The sequence below is a fragment of the Dipodomys ordii genome, unplaced genomic scaffold, assembly GCF_000151885.1.
Source record: "Dipodomys ordii isolate 6190 unplaced genomic scaffold, Dord_2.0 Scaffold51, whole genome shotgun sequence".
NCBI classification, from domain to species: domain Eukaryota; kingdom Metazoa; phylum Chordata; class Mammalia; order Rodentia; family Heteromyidae; genus Dipodomys; species Dipodomys ordii.
In genome coordinates this window covers 6,796,676-6,813,559 of record NW_012267267.1, presented here as the reverse complement: position 1 = coordinate 6,813,559, position 16,884 = coordinate 6,796,676, and the positions used below count along the sequence as shown (strand labels likewise).

The window sequence follows — 16,884 nt, the reverse complement described above, 5'->3', positions numbered from 1 at the left end:
TCTGTTTGGCTTATTCTTAGAAGGGAAGTAATGAGGGAATAAATCAGAATCATAAAATGAACTAATTATATTACAGCCAGTGTGAGATCAAACTCAGAATAGAGCACAAAGTTCTGGCAGAGGTTATTTTTCCCCTGGCTCTCACAAATCCACCACTTTCCCCCTTAAGAGGAGAGGGATGTACATCCATTACTCTCTGTTTAGTAATATTCTCTACTTAGGATAAACATTTTAATCAAAATAAAGTCAAAGCAATTCTATGACTAGTTGTTGCCAGTCAGTACAGTGACATCTGGTCCTCTGTATATTCTGAATAATAACACTTGTTTGACTCAAAAAAATCAGTATGGCTGGGGGCTGGTGCCTCATACCTACAAAAAAGGACAAGATCTGAGAATTAGCCAGCCTGGGCAGGAGAGTCTGTGAGACTCTTTAATTAACCGGCAAAAAACTGGAAGCAGAACTGTAGCTCAAGTGAAAGAGTGCCAGTCTTGAGCAAAAAAGGTAAGGGACAGTATACCCAGGCCATGTTAAACTCTCAGTACCTGCTTTGTGTGCTTGCATACATGAGTAAGTGCACAGTATGGCTTCTGCTTTTTCTTCTTCATGGAGCTAAGTATATTTGTGGGAATATCAAATCACAAGTAGATAGCCTACTTTATGTTTTCTCATTTTTCAAGATTATGCTTTTTAAAAGGCAACTTAGATATTCAAAATAATGCCCTTATACATCCAGTTTTTAACTTTATGTACTTTACTCAAGTGAGAGGAGCTTGAAAGGTATTAAATAAATTTTTGTGTTTCTGCTATGAAAAAGTTTTGTTCTGCAAGTTAACAGTAATATTTATTATCTAGCATCATTTCAACTAGATAGGAAAAAGGATGCCACTGAAAACAAATTTCTTAAAACAAATGGTCATTATTGATAGCATGCTTTATTAAATTTACTTTTTGTGATGTCACGGAAAGTTCTAATTAATTTGTACTGTGTTAAAATATGTATCTGCCAATGTTTTGTATTTTAATGTTCACTTTCTAAATCTAAAATAAAAGCCTAAACTGTGCCAGGTGCCAGTATTTACATCTGTAATCTTAGCCACTTAGGAGGCTGAGATCTGAAGAATAGTTGGAAGCCAGCCTGGGCAGGAAAGTCCATGAGACTGTTTCCTTCAATTAACTACCCAAATACAGGAAATAGAGCTATGGCTCAAGTGGTAGAGTGCAAAAAAGCTCAAAGATGGCACCCAGGTCCAAGACCCACACAGACACAAAACAGACTAAACTGAATTTCTTGAGATGCTGAAGGACTAGGTCCCTTGTAATGAAGAAGTAAAAAGATTTCTTCAGTTACTTACCATTTTGGTTATTATTGCTTATAGTGCCATCTTCTTTCTCAGACTGGCTGTTACTACTGTTTGAGGCAGTTGGGGGAGGGGATGGTGCACGACTAGATGCAGCACTTTCACTTTCATCTAAAAGACGATCCATGTAATCCCTTAAAACAAAGTGATAATACAATTAACTTTCTTAATTAAAATTAGCTGAGGTTAAATTTACAACCTTCATTAAAAAATATATGCTAATTTTTCACTTACTTTCATTCCAGTATAGTGTCATGATCTAAATATTTAAGTGGGAAGCTCTTTTTGGCTACATGCATATAGTGGAAATATATAAAAGAATTAAATTAGCAAACTTTAAGTTTAAAGACTTAAAGTACCCAGAGTGGCCCAACTAAAACTGGAGGATCTGTAAATGAAGAGATAATAGTGATGTCATCAAAAGTACAAAATAATTTCTGAACGGGTACAATCCAGGATTTTAAAGCTCCTAAAAGCAATACTTGAAAAAGAAACTGGGGCCTAATGGAAAGAATTGGTCACTTCCCAAACCCATCTTTTTGTCAGATCTGAGCTATAATAAGCTACAGTCCTGCATTTATCTGCTTGCTTTATTATGCCAATATCTCATTGTATGTGAGCTCCTTCTTTCCTTAGTCATTTCTGAACTATGCAGTTGTGGTGATACTGGATTGGGTAGAAGATCTGGGCTAAATACTTGTTTCTTTGAAGATGAGTGTCTTTATCTAGACAATTCAGATAAATCACACCTGCCCTACCTACCAAACAAGGTTGCTTAATATGTGTATGAAAAGGTTCTTGAACTAGTAGTGTTCATCAATCACTAGAATGAAAGTCAGAAAACTACGGCTGTGGCCTCCACCTTTGTGGTAATGCTAATCAGAACACAGCCACATATATTAGTGTTTATGGTTGTCTTTAAACATTGGTAACAGGAGGGTAGTTGTTTCAAGGATCTAACAGCTTGTGGGGCTGAATATTTAATTTTCCCCATTTCACAGAAAGTTTGCTGTATAGGATATAATCCTCCATAGGCAGAAATTATAGTCAATTTTGTTTATCACTGCTACATAACACACACATGGTATCAAACAGAAGCTCAATAAATACTGAAAAACATTATTTTAAAATTCCTTCAGAATAACAGAAATATTAAAATGAATTTCAGAATTTTGTAAGCAGGGCAAAAGGAATTTAAGTAGGAAAGAGTGAAAGCTCTTAGGACTTTTCCAAAAGTCTGTGGTAATATACTGCATATTATTAATTATTCTTATAACCTAAAAACGTGATCACCATTGTAATCTGGGTTATGGGTATATTTTATATATATGAACATGGTACCAGACCTCAAATAGTCTAAGTATAAAAGTAATACATATCACAGAAACATATAAAATCATGACCTAATCAATTTACTATTCTAGGCATTACTTTCCTTATCAAAGTATAGGAAATTAGTAAGTACAATGGTTTTTAAGACCTCTTAGCTCTATGCTATTCATTGTAATTATATAACAAGTTTGAAAGAGAAACACAAATGACAAGATGAACACCAAAGGGATTTGTTAAAAGCCAAGCAAGCAAAAGGAAGCTAGAAGTGATCAGATATCAAAATTATTTAAATTTCTGAATGCAGCACTAATCCTGTGAGAGAGTAATAATCATCTTTACTTTCTGGGTTAATACATCAGAAAAGTCCCACAGACCATCTGAAAGGATGGAGTACAAATAACTGGAGTGATGCTGAATCCATTTTTACTTAAAATTATTTGGAAGGATGAGTATTTTACAGTTACATCTCCAATTTGTATATGGCTTTCAATTCTTCTAGATAGTAAATAGGAATAAGCTGCAGTCGTTCTTTCAAAGGCTGTTGGCAGAAAAGTGGCAAATGGGCTTCATTGTGAGAATAATGGAAGGCAACACTTTAATCGAAAAATTTAAATACTTTAAGGATAAGGCACTCTAAAATATGGATTTTGATCTAAAAAGGATGAGAACCAATTTGTTTCTCTAAAGATATGAATGTTTTATGTAGTCTTTTAAAATGTAATTATTAGCAGAAACAAAAATTTCTCAATGCTTACAACAATTAAAAAAAACCCACAACTTCCCCCTCTATGGAAAATAATGTAGTTTAGTCACTTCTTATAAAGATATAATACAGCTAAAAAGAATGGGTATCAGTTAAAAAGCTATGGTTCTTTCAGTTAAAATTAAAAGAAGAAATTGTTCACTTCATATACCATTATAGCACACGACTACTGTTAACTCATATAACCTAAGAAAATGAGTTTCTTTTAATTATGGTTTCTCTACCTACAGAGCACTTAACTTTTTTTTTTAAATCAAGCTTACATATATAGATATCTTCAAAAAGTTCTCAGAAATTATGGAGATCATTAGAGAAACTAGAATGTTTGGTGTTACATCCCTAACCTGTTGAGCTTGACTTCAGAGAGCCGACTAAGCCAGCCCACAACACTTTCCTTGGTGATGCTTTCTGAAAAAGAAAACTGGATGAACCATGGGGTCTGACTCAGCCTGGCAATTCTTATGTTCTTACTGCTGATGACGACAGATTGACTGTAGTTCATGTGTGAATATTATTTCTGAAATGGGTGAAAAAAATGAAAGACGTTACTATTGCTTTTCCCTACAGAAGCTTTAAAATTATGAATATTCAAGTATGAATAGTGATATCTAATTCTGTATCATTATGCTTGAATATTACCAATGAATAATGCTTATGATTTCCAAGGGTCAATCACACTTGTTTTATTCCTATTCCTTTTTTTTTTTTTTTGATGAAAGAGGATAAACCTAGGACTGTGCACATGGTAGAAACATGCTTTCCCACTAAACTCAGCCCTCATTTATTCCTTTTTGGATGTTTTTCTTTGAGCTTGGATTCTCCAAGAAAGTTGCCAGCAGAGGCCCTTATTTACAAATGAACATGACCAAGAAACAGTCAAGTCTAGGAGTTTGAAAGCTCAATCAAACATATATAACAAACGTATCTGTCAAAAGCATTTATTCTTAAAGATACCTTTATTGGGGTACACTGACCAAATCAAGTAATAGCAATGCATTATTTTTATGCTATAAACAGTAAGAAATATCGAAGGAAACAATAAAGGATTATATTGTAAAGTTAATTCCAGCATAAGAATTAAATAGCACTTTAAAGTAATTCCTGTCAGACCAAGTGTTCAATACTCTGCACTTACATAACAGATCACTAGTTGTACTAGTAGATTGCTTTGTGTCAAAGGAGAATGAATAAGGCTAAGATAATTCAATGTATGAGGACTGCATTAGGCATTAAAGACATATACATTGGGATATTTATGTCAGTGGAAGAAAGCTAACTGTATTACTTCTGATGAAAGATTCAGAACAGGTACAAGGGAAACCACTATGTTCTTTTCTCTATAAAAATCTGTAATAGAAATGACAGTGAAGTTTGATCTGATTATAACCTTACACTTTTTTGCTTTTTGGAACATCTACATTCCAATGCTGTTTGGTTCTTGTGATCAAAATAGATTAGATAAGGAAAAAAGTTATGTCCCTTTCCTCTTTAAAGGTTTTTTTTTTGTTGTTGTTTTTTTTAGAGAACTTGAAATTTTTTTTTTTTTTTTGAGGTTCGGTTGTGGGGTCTGAACTCTGGGCCTGGGCGCTGGCTCTCAGCTCTTCAGCTCAAGGCTAGTGCGCTACCACTTGAGCCACAGTGCCACTTCCAGCTGTTTTCTTTTTGCTTATGGGGTGCTGAGGAATCGAACCCAGGGCCTCAGGTATGCAAGGCAAGCACTGAGCCACCTTCCCAGCCCCTAAAGATTTTATAACTAGTTATTCTGCAGTTGTAAAAAAGCTAAGCCTCTCCCCTTTTAACTATTTTCACTGCTTTTAAAGTATCATTAAGACTAAAATTGCTTATTCTTTACTGAATGGAAAAGAATTTGAACAAAAATGCCTTCACAGTTGTTCTGATTCATTTCTTTCTCACAGTACATGAATAAGTAGATATACTCAAAACCTTAATTTTATGGTATTAGCTGTCTCAGTACAAACTGTGGTTTACAATTTTCTATAATACTGAACAATCTAAATGCCCTATGAAGGTATGTGAACAGGAAACACATTTAAAGTAGGAGAAATTCTATTATAAAAGAATCTAAAAACTGTATTTTTAAACAATCTAGGAAATCTCAGCAAAAATATATACACATGTAAATATACATATATATATACACACACACATACATACATATACATAAAGGAAACAACTCACGTTACACCAGGATGAAGATTATATTTCTTCTTTCCAAATCGAGTTTGCTGAGCAAAGAAGTCGTAGCGTTCTGACTTTTTCCACATGTAATAGAATGCTACACATTCACCAACTGATCTTGTTCGAACCTACAACAAATAATTGTTTTTAAGAATTATTTTCCCTAACAGACTTACAAAATTAAAAAAAAAATCTAAAACTCTGGAATCTGTCAATCCTCAATTGACACATTATGTATGAAACACAGGACTGAAGTAACTAATGAAAGCTATTCTTTCTAAATTTCTATTAAGAGAAATAATGCATTGGTAACTGGTCTTTTGACATTTAGCATTCATTCTGCTTTTTAAAAGACTTCCACCATCCTAATAATTTGGAATAAAATAAATATTCTTCTGTTGGAAATACTGGGACAGTCAGCAGTGGCTCACACTTATAATCCTAACTACTTGGGAGTCTGAGTGAGTATTTCAGTTCAAAGCCAAACTGGGACAAATACTCTGTGAGACTCTATTCCAAATTAGCCAGCAAAATGCTGAATTGGTGGTGTGGCTCAAGCAGTAGAATACCAGCTGCAAGCAAAAATGTTAAGTGAAAACACTAAGCCATAATTCAAGTCCCAGTACAAATAAAAAAAAATAAAAAAGAAAAGAAACAACAACAACAAAAAGAAAAAAGAAAAAATATTTGGAAGTGGGGTTTAGGTTAAAATTTTACTCACAGACCACCTAAGAATCTACCTTTAAATCCCCTAAAAGATTATATCCCAAGTTCCAATAGCAATCTCAACCAATTTATCTTTCTACAAAGTCTGCAAATATGAAATAGTGATAGAAAAGCTATTGGATTGTAATGTTTATATTGTTAGTCCTTGGCTGACTGTGCTGCACCTACATGTACATAAATAAGGAGACCAACAGCTCCTTTCACAGAATGTTTTAACAACTATGGGATTATGATGCTGACAGTACCCCCTCCACTTTTGTTACCTAGTTTATTAAGGAGAAGGTAGAGTTGATATGTATGAGTAAAACACTGGGAATTTAAATAGGATAGCAGAGGGTGCAAAGGGTATCTTCATTAGTGTTTGGACACAATACTGATTTAACCCATAAAGCTTTGATCTTGAAGCAGGTTTCTTGTGGCTCTGATTTCACCTAAGGACAATGATTGATGAATAATACCCTTTCCCAATTTACTTTCTTCTTTCTTTCTCTCTATTTGTACTTTATAATGCTCACCCATTTTGCTGAGATTAAAAGAAATCTGACTTTTTAAAAATAAGGTTCTTTTTAGCTTCTTTCTGGGCCTCCTAAGAATCTTATTTCTTGATTTAAAACAAGTAAATTATACTTTACTGAAAGTGAAATCTGAAGACATTTGGGGCATGTAACATTAATATAAAAATATCTTTAAGACTTCATAACAGGAGTCATGATTATGAGCTGAATTTTAATCTCAAATATATGTTTCAATGGACTTTTTTTCCATCAAAGAATTATGTCTTTGTTCACTAGAACAACTAGTATATTACCTAACACACATTCTGTAATACTGAAAGATCAGTACCTCAAATATATACAAATAAATCAGGGTCTTATATTTAGTAATATTTGGGTTCCCATGTAGCTGGGATATATGGTACCACTATGTATGTACTAGTGTGTACCACTATGCCAAATGTATTCTCATGTAATTGAAATTACAGGGGTCAACTGCCATACCACCACATATAGACTGATGGGATTTTTAAAAGGAATTCAAGCCATATATAACCAATCACTAGCACAATGCAGTCCTGAGTGCTGGCTATACTTGAGTTTATCCAATGATTTGTTCAAAATAGGGGCATACATTTTTTATACTAACTGCATCACTTATGAAGTAATCCCAAATACTAAAATTTCCCTTCTTTCATTAATACCCTATGTAAATTACTAAAATGCAACAAGAAAATTAAGAATTAAGTAGTTATTGCACGGAAAAATTTAAAAAAATGAACTCTCAGGATCTATAATGCTTATTTAAGGCTCATAAACTGAAGTTAAATTAACAGAATACCAGAGTCACGGTCAAAATTACCTAAAATGAGAATAAAAAACTACTTAGAGACTTAGACATAGTTTAGTTATTTACAACAGAGTCCTGTTCAACCTACCACATGAAACTTAAGAAAATAGCCTTAAGAAAATATGAAAAGCCAAGCTTCTTGCACTAAGTAAAAATGTGATGTTCATAAATCTAGGAGTTAATTTCCTATATGTATCTCTGAGACATTAATATTGTTTGGTCTATTTTCAAGATAAATAACTCCTTTTCTTATTCTATTAAATTGTGTATTTACCATAATGAATCCTAAGTTTAGTTGTAAGAACTGAACTCCTGGGCGGGAGTGTGGCTCAAGTGGTATAGTGCTTGCCTACCTGCCTGCCTGCCTGTGTAGCAAATGAGAAGCCTTCAGGTCAAACTACAATACCATTAAAAACAACAATAACAAATACAAATAATTATAAAGTTCTTTTGGGATATATATTATCATGGTAAATACCTAATTCATAATAACTAATAATTATTAATAAAGCCAATCTACTGAGATGGATGATTTTGGAAATTTCATCTTAGGAATGCAATATTAGACTTAAGAATGTTGCAAATATAGTAACTATTTTAAGTTTCAGGTTAAAAGTGCTTTTAAGTTTTAAATTTACTTTAAAGACTCACCTTGAGATAGATATCCTGTTACAGACTATGGGAAGTTGGTATCAATAATTGTATTGTACAACACATCCCCAACAGAAAGTTAATATACTGTAAATTAATTCAATTCTTAAATATTTCCAATATCATACACTAGGAAAACAGTCACCTGGTAAATTTATGTCAGGAAGTCTAGGTTTGCTCATTTAATAATCAGTTATATGGCAAAGAAACTAACATTAGAGAACACAGCAAATTAAGATGACAACTGGGTTGCTAAACTAACTTTTTTTGTAAAAAAGACAACACACATCATTACTTACTTTATTAGCCTGAATCAAATGAAAATCTTTTCCATAGGCCTTCAGCCCTTGTTCAAAATTTCTACACTCTTCCTCTGTCCATACAGATAATTCCTCTGATAAAATGGGAGATGAAAAACTGTTAAGCAAAATTCTCTAAAATGTTACCCATAACAAAAATGCAGACAAAAACTTAACATTCTGGTTAAAAATGAACTAAGACAAAAGTTTTGAATGATTTGGTCTACACATCTCTAGCCTCAGCCTCTGGAGTGTTGACATCACATAAGCACACTGCTCTCCTAATTTTTCAAAACACAACTCTATTAAATCCCTTTCAATTCTTTAAGTTTCTTTAAATATGTTCACAGAAATACTTCCTGTTTACTACTAATCCCTTTTTACTGAAATAACTTTTTCATCACAACAGAAATATCTCTTTTTAAAAATTAACTTTAAGAGCAGCTAGATGCCAGTGGCTCACCCCTCTAATTCTAGTTATTCAGAGGATTATGGTTCAGAGCTAGCCAGGGCAGAAGCCAGTTGTGGCTCAGTGGTAGTGCACTAGCCTTGAGCAAAAAGAAGCTTAAGGATAGTGCCTAGGCCTTGAGTTCAAGTCTTAGGACCAGCACACACACAAAACAAACAATCTTTAAGTAGTCATTCAAAGGAAGTCCCATTTAACAATGCAGTTTATGAATACAATGCATCTTTTTTTTTTTTTTTGTCGGTCGTGGGGCTTGAACTCTGGGCCTGGGCGCTGTCCCTCAGCTCTTCAGCTCAAGGCGAGCGCTCTACCACTTGAGCGACAGCGCCACTTCCGGTTTTCTGGTGGTTTATTGGAGATAGGAGTCTCACGGTCTTTCCTGCTCAGGCTGGCTTTGAACCGCGATCCTCAGATCTCAGCCTCCCGAGTAGCTAGGATTACAGGCGTGAGCCACCAGCGCCCGGCTGAATACAATGCATCTTGATCAGAGTCATCCCCTTCAACATTCTCAACCCCCCTTCCCTTACTTTTCTCAATTTTGTGGTATATACAATTAATTCTTGACTGTATTCTCTCCTCCACCTCTACCCATTTATTTACCTTTCTCCCCTTAGCCCTACCCCTCCTCTTGTATGTACCCATTCCTGGTTTATTTTGCTGGGTTTCAACCTAGTCTTTCTAAACAATTATACTATTTGAGTTTTCCCTAGAGTCTGCTATAGTTGAGTTAATTTGTAACCACTTGCATAAAAAAGATTAGATCTTAATAAAAGATTTAAATCAAGTTTGAGAGATAAAAACTAATAGAAACTTATGATCTATACTATTATAAATGAATGTTTAACTTTATGTTCTTGTGTTATGCAAATGAATTTCTAAAATGCAATAAAGCGAATTAATTTTTGCCTTCAAACTAAGATACTTTGTTCTAGAAGCTTTCTTTGTAAGTTCTTTACTACATTGAGACTAACTACAAAGGTTTTTTGTTTGTTTTTGTTTTTTCCAGTCATGGGGCTTGAACTCAGGGCCTGGGTGCTGTCCTGGAGCTCTTTCACTTAAGGCTAGTGCTCTAACACTTCAAGCCAGAGCTCTACTTCCTTTTTTTTTTTTTGGTGGCTAATTGGAGATGAGGGTTTCACAGACTTGACGTCCCCAACTGGCTTTTAACCATAATCCTCAGATCTCAGCCTCCTGAGTAGCTAGGATTATGGTGTGAACTACCAGTTCCTTGCAACAAAACGTTATTTTTAATAGGGCTCTTTAACTCTCAAGAAGGAAGAAGTGGACATAACTACTTTTTACCTTTCCTCTCTAGGTTCCCAGTTACCACAGGAGATAGGAGTATAGGTTAAGCTCTCAGAACTTAGAAGATGCTCAATTTTTTTGTTGAGAATCTCTCAATAGTTTCTTAAATATACATGTTTATGTACATATTAAAAATATTTATATATATAAACAGTGCTCTTTTCATGAAGTGAGATTTTTAGAGTAAAAAAGATTTAGAATAAAAAAGCAAATGAAAGCAATATCTGCCATAGTACTTACCGCATAGGGCTATTACCAAGATCAAATACGAAAACCCTCAACATGCTATGAGATTATAAGGAAATATGTATATTAATATTTTCACTTAAATGGCCTTATTTTTCCCATAATGAAAGAAAAGCAGAATTATTCCTATTCCCCATTATGCCTTGTGTAACACCCGCATTTTGAAAATATTTACTAAATTCAGAAGGATCAATATTATTTAGCTGAGGATATATTTAGATACTCATGAATTTATTAAAATTCTGCTAAATCATACAAACATAAAAGTTTAACATTTATGCTTACCTCTAGCTGCTTTTACATTAAATCTTAATCTTCTTAATGCTTCTTCTGTATCAAAATTGCATTTAACCAATTCATATAAGGCCTAAGGGGAAAAAAGGCTTCAATGTATATGACCAGACTAAAAACAGTTCAGTACAAGTGGTAGCTTTTTTTTAAAGAATAAAGGTTCTTAAATCTAGTGTTTGCTTTTTATGCTTTCGAGGATAAGTAACATGTATACCACACCAATTACAAACAAACATTATTTTTAAGCCTCATAATTAACTACCCTGAAGAAGGTGCAAAGTAAAATGGATAATTTAATGGGGGGGGGGACAATAGAATCCGAAGAATTTAGAATACCAGGAAAATGGCACTTAAAAGGTGGTAGGGGGGTGGGGGAGGGAGGGTCAATGGAGAGGAAGGTAGGGGAGAATGTAGTCATAATATTCAAAGCACATGTCTTGTGAATATAAGAAAACTAAGGGGAAGAATTGGGAAGGATGGAAGAGGATAAAAGTGGTGACATTGATCAAGATGCATCGTACTAATAAAGTAATTTGTACTTAATTATGAAAAATTTTTTAAACCTGCTGTTAGCTTCTAGTACTAGTGTTAACATGACATTATCCAAATATTCTAAGTTGATGATATCCACAGATCCTCAGGGATAATCAAAAGAATTTTTAAAAGCCATACAAAAGTATATACAACAAAACTAAATTATCAAGGCTCTTATTTATTTGAGCCGAAATCATGCTAAGGAAATAGGCATAGTAACAAGGGTTGACAAACTTGGATTCTCTACTAACAGTATAGCAATTTTGGTGGTTAACAGTTAAAGTGGTAACATTTTCATATTCACATTTATAAAATGTGTGTGGGGGAGTAATTTACATGCAGAAAGCCTCAAATGTTTCTTATTCAGACCTACCTGCTCATTGTCTTTTATATGAGATCCTTCAGGAATAGCTTCTACACCTTTCTCATCACCTGTTCTTCGAGATGCATCCTTAAGAAATACAATTACTTTATCTTCTGGTAAATATTCAGGGTCCCACAAGAGTTGATCTTCATTTTCATACACTAAATTAGTAAAACAAAGTATTTTGAATATTATGGTTTTTTTTTTTTTTGTCGGTCGTGGGGCTTGAACTCTGGGCCTGGGCGCTGTCCCTCAGCTCTTCAGTTCAAGGCTAGTGCTCTACCACTTGAGCCACAGCGCTACCAGCTTTTTCTGCTTATGTGGTGCTGAGGAATTGAACCCAGGGCCTCATATACATGCAAGGCAAGCACTGTATCACTGAGCCATCTTCCCATCCCTATGTTCGTTTTTAAAAGGTTTTTCTAGAATAATGTGCATTAGACATTAACAATATTAATCATTTCTTAGTGGTGGAATGAAGGCCAATTTTTATACTGCTTTTTAATTCTTTTTTTCCTTTTGTTTTTTGTTATATACTGGCTTCAAACTTAAGATCCTCCTGCCTCAGTTTCTCAATTGCTATAATTATGGATGTGCCCCACTGTAAAAGGTTTTACTATATTCTTTATATTTTGGAATTATGATTATTATTTTTGTCGGTCATGGGGCTTGAACTCTTGGCCTGGGCGCTGTCCTTCAGCTCAAGGCGAGCGCTCTACTGCTTGAGCCATAGCACCACTTCCAGGGTTGTTTTTTTTTTTGTTTGGGTCTTTTTTAACTGTATTTTTTTTGTCTTTTCTTTTTTGGTACTGGGGATCGAACCCAGAACGTTGCACTTGCTAGGCAAGCACTTTGCCACTGAGCTATATCCCAGCCCCTTTATATTTTGGAAATGCATTAGAAAGTAAATCCTTTCCATATACAGAAGTCACAGTTAAAAAAAAATTAAAGTTTCTCTATTATTTCTATGATAAGACTAAAACCTAAATCTCACCAAGATTTAAAGAGAGAAAAAGAATATAAGAACCTGAGTAACAGAAAATTGAAAACAGAAGAGGAAGTCGTGTAAGATAGAATTAAGAGCAAGAGTGGCATTACAGGAACCAAGTTAAAGTGTCCACAGGGTAATTTCAAAGACTAAGAATGACCAGGATAAATAGTGAAAAAGCTACCCTGGATTTACTAACAAGGAAGTAAATATTATGACCTGTCCTCTGTGCGAAGGTGAAATAATAAAAAAAACTCCTTTGAAAAGTTTGTTTGTAGAAGTAGAGATAGAGTAGTAACTAGTGAGGAAGTTTTTAATGCTCCTGCTGTATATGACAATAGAAAAGAAACTGACACACAAAAAAACACAGAGCAAAGGTAACTCTGTAACTTTCCTTGTTACAACAGCTAATCAAATGTACTAGTTAGTCTCAGTACCAGGCAATATATTTTCACATGAGTTTACTTTGCTCCTCCGTCTATACACATATACTTTAGAACTACCTTCACCTTCTTCTATTTCCCAAAATGCATACTCTCCTTTAAAATGCAGTTGAAAGAACAATATCCAAATTTCCTTAACAAGTTATTCCTTTTCTAAACTGCTGATATAATTCTAGTAAAGCTAAATTCTAAACGCAATAAACTTCAATGATAAAGTGAATGTGAAAATAGTGTTACTGATTTTTATTTTCTGTACAGCCCGTTTTTTCCAAAGGAAATAGACTGAGATTATGTATATTCTTGGGGTGGGCCTGACTGTCTCAAAATGATGTAGATGAAGAGTCCCATAGTCCTCCAGGTATGGAACAAGTATCTTCATAGGCTATGGAACAAATACAAACTACCTAAAAGATATTTCTGGACAATTCTGCAAACTTTAACCACAAGGTATACACAAGGGTTTATTTAAGCAGAGAAGACAGTCATCACCAGGATAGTGCCAAATGACAAGCCAGACTCCTGGAACTATGGCTAAGCGAGTAGAATAGAACTGATTATATCATTAACCTTAAGAATAATACTTCATTTTATAAAATCAAAATAACGATGATAATGACCATGAAGTGAGAATAATTAGCATTTCTATAAATAATCTGTATTGCCTTTTCTGATTCTAAAACAGTCCAAATTATATTCCCAGTTTACACTTTGTCTGTTACAGTACTTCGATATTTTAAACACCTCCATGTTAAAACATTTTTGTCATGCAAATTTACTGGCCTGTGGTGTTCCTAAACTGTTTTTGATCTACTGCTGAGAGTACATACATATCAAGAATATGAATCGAATAGGAAAAAAAAATAAAGAATGAAAGATTTCTCAACTACAAAGGGGACTTTATATGTAAAGTTGAAATGGGAAGAAAAGAAAGATGGTTAGCTTTGAGTGATGTGTCATGTTGTCCATAAACTCATTAAAAATATATGTAACATTCTTTCTCAAACCCATATAAAATGACTAATGTGAAAGCCTCTTAAAAAAAATCCGCAGGAGCTGAGCGCTGGTGGCTCACACCTGTAATCCTAGCTACTCAGGATGATGAGAGCTGAGGATCACAGTTCAAAGCCAGCCTGAGCAAGAAAAGCCGGTAAGACCCTTATCTCCAATAAACCACTCAGAAAACTGGACTGGCACTGTGGCTCAAGTGGTAGAGTGCTAGCCTTGAGCTGAAGAGCTGAAGGCCAGCACCCAGGCTCAGAGTTCAAGCCCCACAACCGACAAAAAAAAAAAAAAAAAAAAATCCTCAGGATTGACTTTAGGACTTGATAGATAAAATGACTTAGAAATCATGTAGGAAGTAAATAGTATCCCCATGTTATTTTAAATACATGTTTTTCTTTTTTTTTTGGTGGGGAAGTTGTGGGGGGGGGAATACTGAAATTCATGCTTGCTAGGCAGGCACTTAGGGTCTCAAATATATATATATATACACACACACACTTTTTTTTGGGGGGATGGGGGCAGCATGGACCATGGTTCTTCTATTCACATCTCTTACATAACTGGAAAGACAAGTGGACCACCACATCCAGCATTTTTGCTAAAGTTTGGGTCTTGTTAACTTTTTGCATGGACTAACCTTAAACTTCAATCCTTTGCATCTTGACTCAGATACAAAGGAGCTTTGTATCAGTTGAATCTATGTTGGCCAGAAAGGTCTCAGACCTACAATTCTGCCTTTGCCTCCCATAACTTGGGATTATAAGCTTTTGTCACTATACATAACTTTTAGTTTGTTTTTAAACCTGTTTTAACATTAACACAAAATAACCTGCTTTTAGTTATAAAGGTTAAAAAACAGTATAGTACCAAGATTTGCCATATGAAAAAAAGTTAAAAGGAAACATATGCCTGGGGTATTTTAAGTCACACACACAAAAAAGGTATTCACTTTTTCTACTAAACGTATAAGGACAAACAGAAAATAGTAAGTGGTCCTTACAGAAAATAATGCAGGCCTCTTTTTATAAACCAATGGGATTATTTAGTAGATTACCATAGTCTTATTACATTTACATATAATAATAGTTTATTATTTCAACAGTGTAAGTCCAGCTAAGTAGCTCACCTTTTTCATTTTCTTTGTATCTACAAATGCCAACTGGAATCTCTGCTTGAAACATGGAACCCACCATAATCTCCTATTTAAAAAATAATATAGAACATTAGAAAGATCTAGGAACATGATTCTCTGGCTTAAATAATTTCCTAGGTAACCTGATCTCTCTGTCATAAAACCAATTAACTACCTCAGAGGACTACTGTGAGTTAATAATAAGTAAACACTTGCATATGATGGGAGGAAAATTATTAGTATTATAATAGGTAAAATGCAATGTAGATGACAATACTTCAAGATACAGTAAAAATAAGTAAGTGAATTCTGATCATTTAGGTTATTGCATGATCATATAACACTGTGAAAGAGCCAGATTCAGATGTTTTCAGAGTATCTGCATTTAAAATTTGTTGCATTAACTGAGAAATTGTTAGAAATCCAAATGCTCAACCCATACCTACTAAATCAGAAACTCTAGGACAGGACTCAACCTGTTAACACTCCCTAAGTGACCTGACACACACAAGAAATAGCTTTAAGGTAAGGGAAATAAACTGGTTAGGTGAAACTCCAAACCAAATGGGTAAGTACTTTCATACTTCAATACAAAACTGAAAAAAAATTCCCCTGTAAACATAGTAACATCTTTTTATAGGAAATATAACTAAATCTGAATGTTCACATCAGATTAAGTGAAACTTGCCTAGAGACCATCTTTAATATATTTACCCAACTTGGTTTTTTAAGCTGTGTTTTCAAAGCAATGATTGTGTATATACTAATAAAAACTGTTTTAGACTCATCTTAGAAACAGACAACTTGTGTAGTTACAGAGAAACCAAACTTGTATCAATACTCAAATTTGTATACAACAGACTTATCAGAAATAAATAACAGTAAAGCCAATCATTCTGAGACTTTTTACAATGTACTGTAGTCTAGAAAACTTGAAAAAATATAATAGTTTTCCAACTATACATTGGTTTGAATATTGACTAGCTCAACAAAATCCAATTCTTTACATTCCTTTTGTTAAAAAAATGTAAGACTATCTCTTACTTGGATATATTAAAGAGGAACCTGGATATTTATGAAATGCTTCAATGTCACAAAAAAACATGATAAATATATGGAAGTATTAAAAGAATAACTACAACTGGCTTTTAAAACATAACTTTAACTACCTTTTTCCAGTCTTCTGATGGAATATAATCTTCATCTTCTTCGGATTCTTCTTCTATTTCACTATCTAGAATAAGATAATGATACTATAAAATAAAAGCTTATTCAGTCTACATCAATATCTCTATATTTAGACTTGCAAAACGTCTACTGAGTTAAGGAAAGATTTTTAATTAAATAATCACTATACTTTCTCTGCAACAGGAAAAGAAAACAAAATAAAAAACACCAACAAAAAGTCATAAATCTTTCCTAAGGCAATTTTATTCTC

The 16,884-nt window shown here is 33.9% G+C and overlaps 1 protein-coding gene across 12 annotated transcripts in view; it reads right to left on the bottom strand.

Annotated features, from left to right (window-relative positions):
- The window catches only part of Mier1 (mesoderm induction early response 1, transcriptional regulator), an 80,967-nt gene that overhangs the window by 27,699 nt on the left and 36,384 nt on the right, over positions 1 to 16,884 (bottom strand). For all 12 annotated transcript variants that reach the window (XM_013020581.1, XM_013020580.1, XM_013020576.1 and 9 more), the window contains 7 exons: positions 16,616 to 16,680; positions 15,441 to 15,513; positions 11,891 to 12,042; positions 10,978 to 11,059; positions 8,676 to 8,770; positions 5,656 to 5,783; positions 1,356 to 1,495 (listed from right to left, as the gene is read on the bottom strand). In XM_013020581.1, coding sequence (XP_012876035.1) covers positions 1,356 to 1,495; positions 5,656 to 5,783; positions 8,676 to 8,770; positions 10,978 to 11,059; positions 11,891 to 12,042; positions 15,441 to 15,513; positions 16,616 to 16,680 — 735 coding nt within the window. The remainder of the gene's footprint in view (positions 1 to 1,355; positions 1,496 to 5,655; positions 5,784 to 8,675; positions 8,771 to 10,977; positions 11,060 to 11,890; positions 12,043 to 15,440; positions 15,514 to 16,615; positions 16,681 to 16,884) is intronic.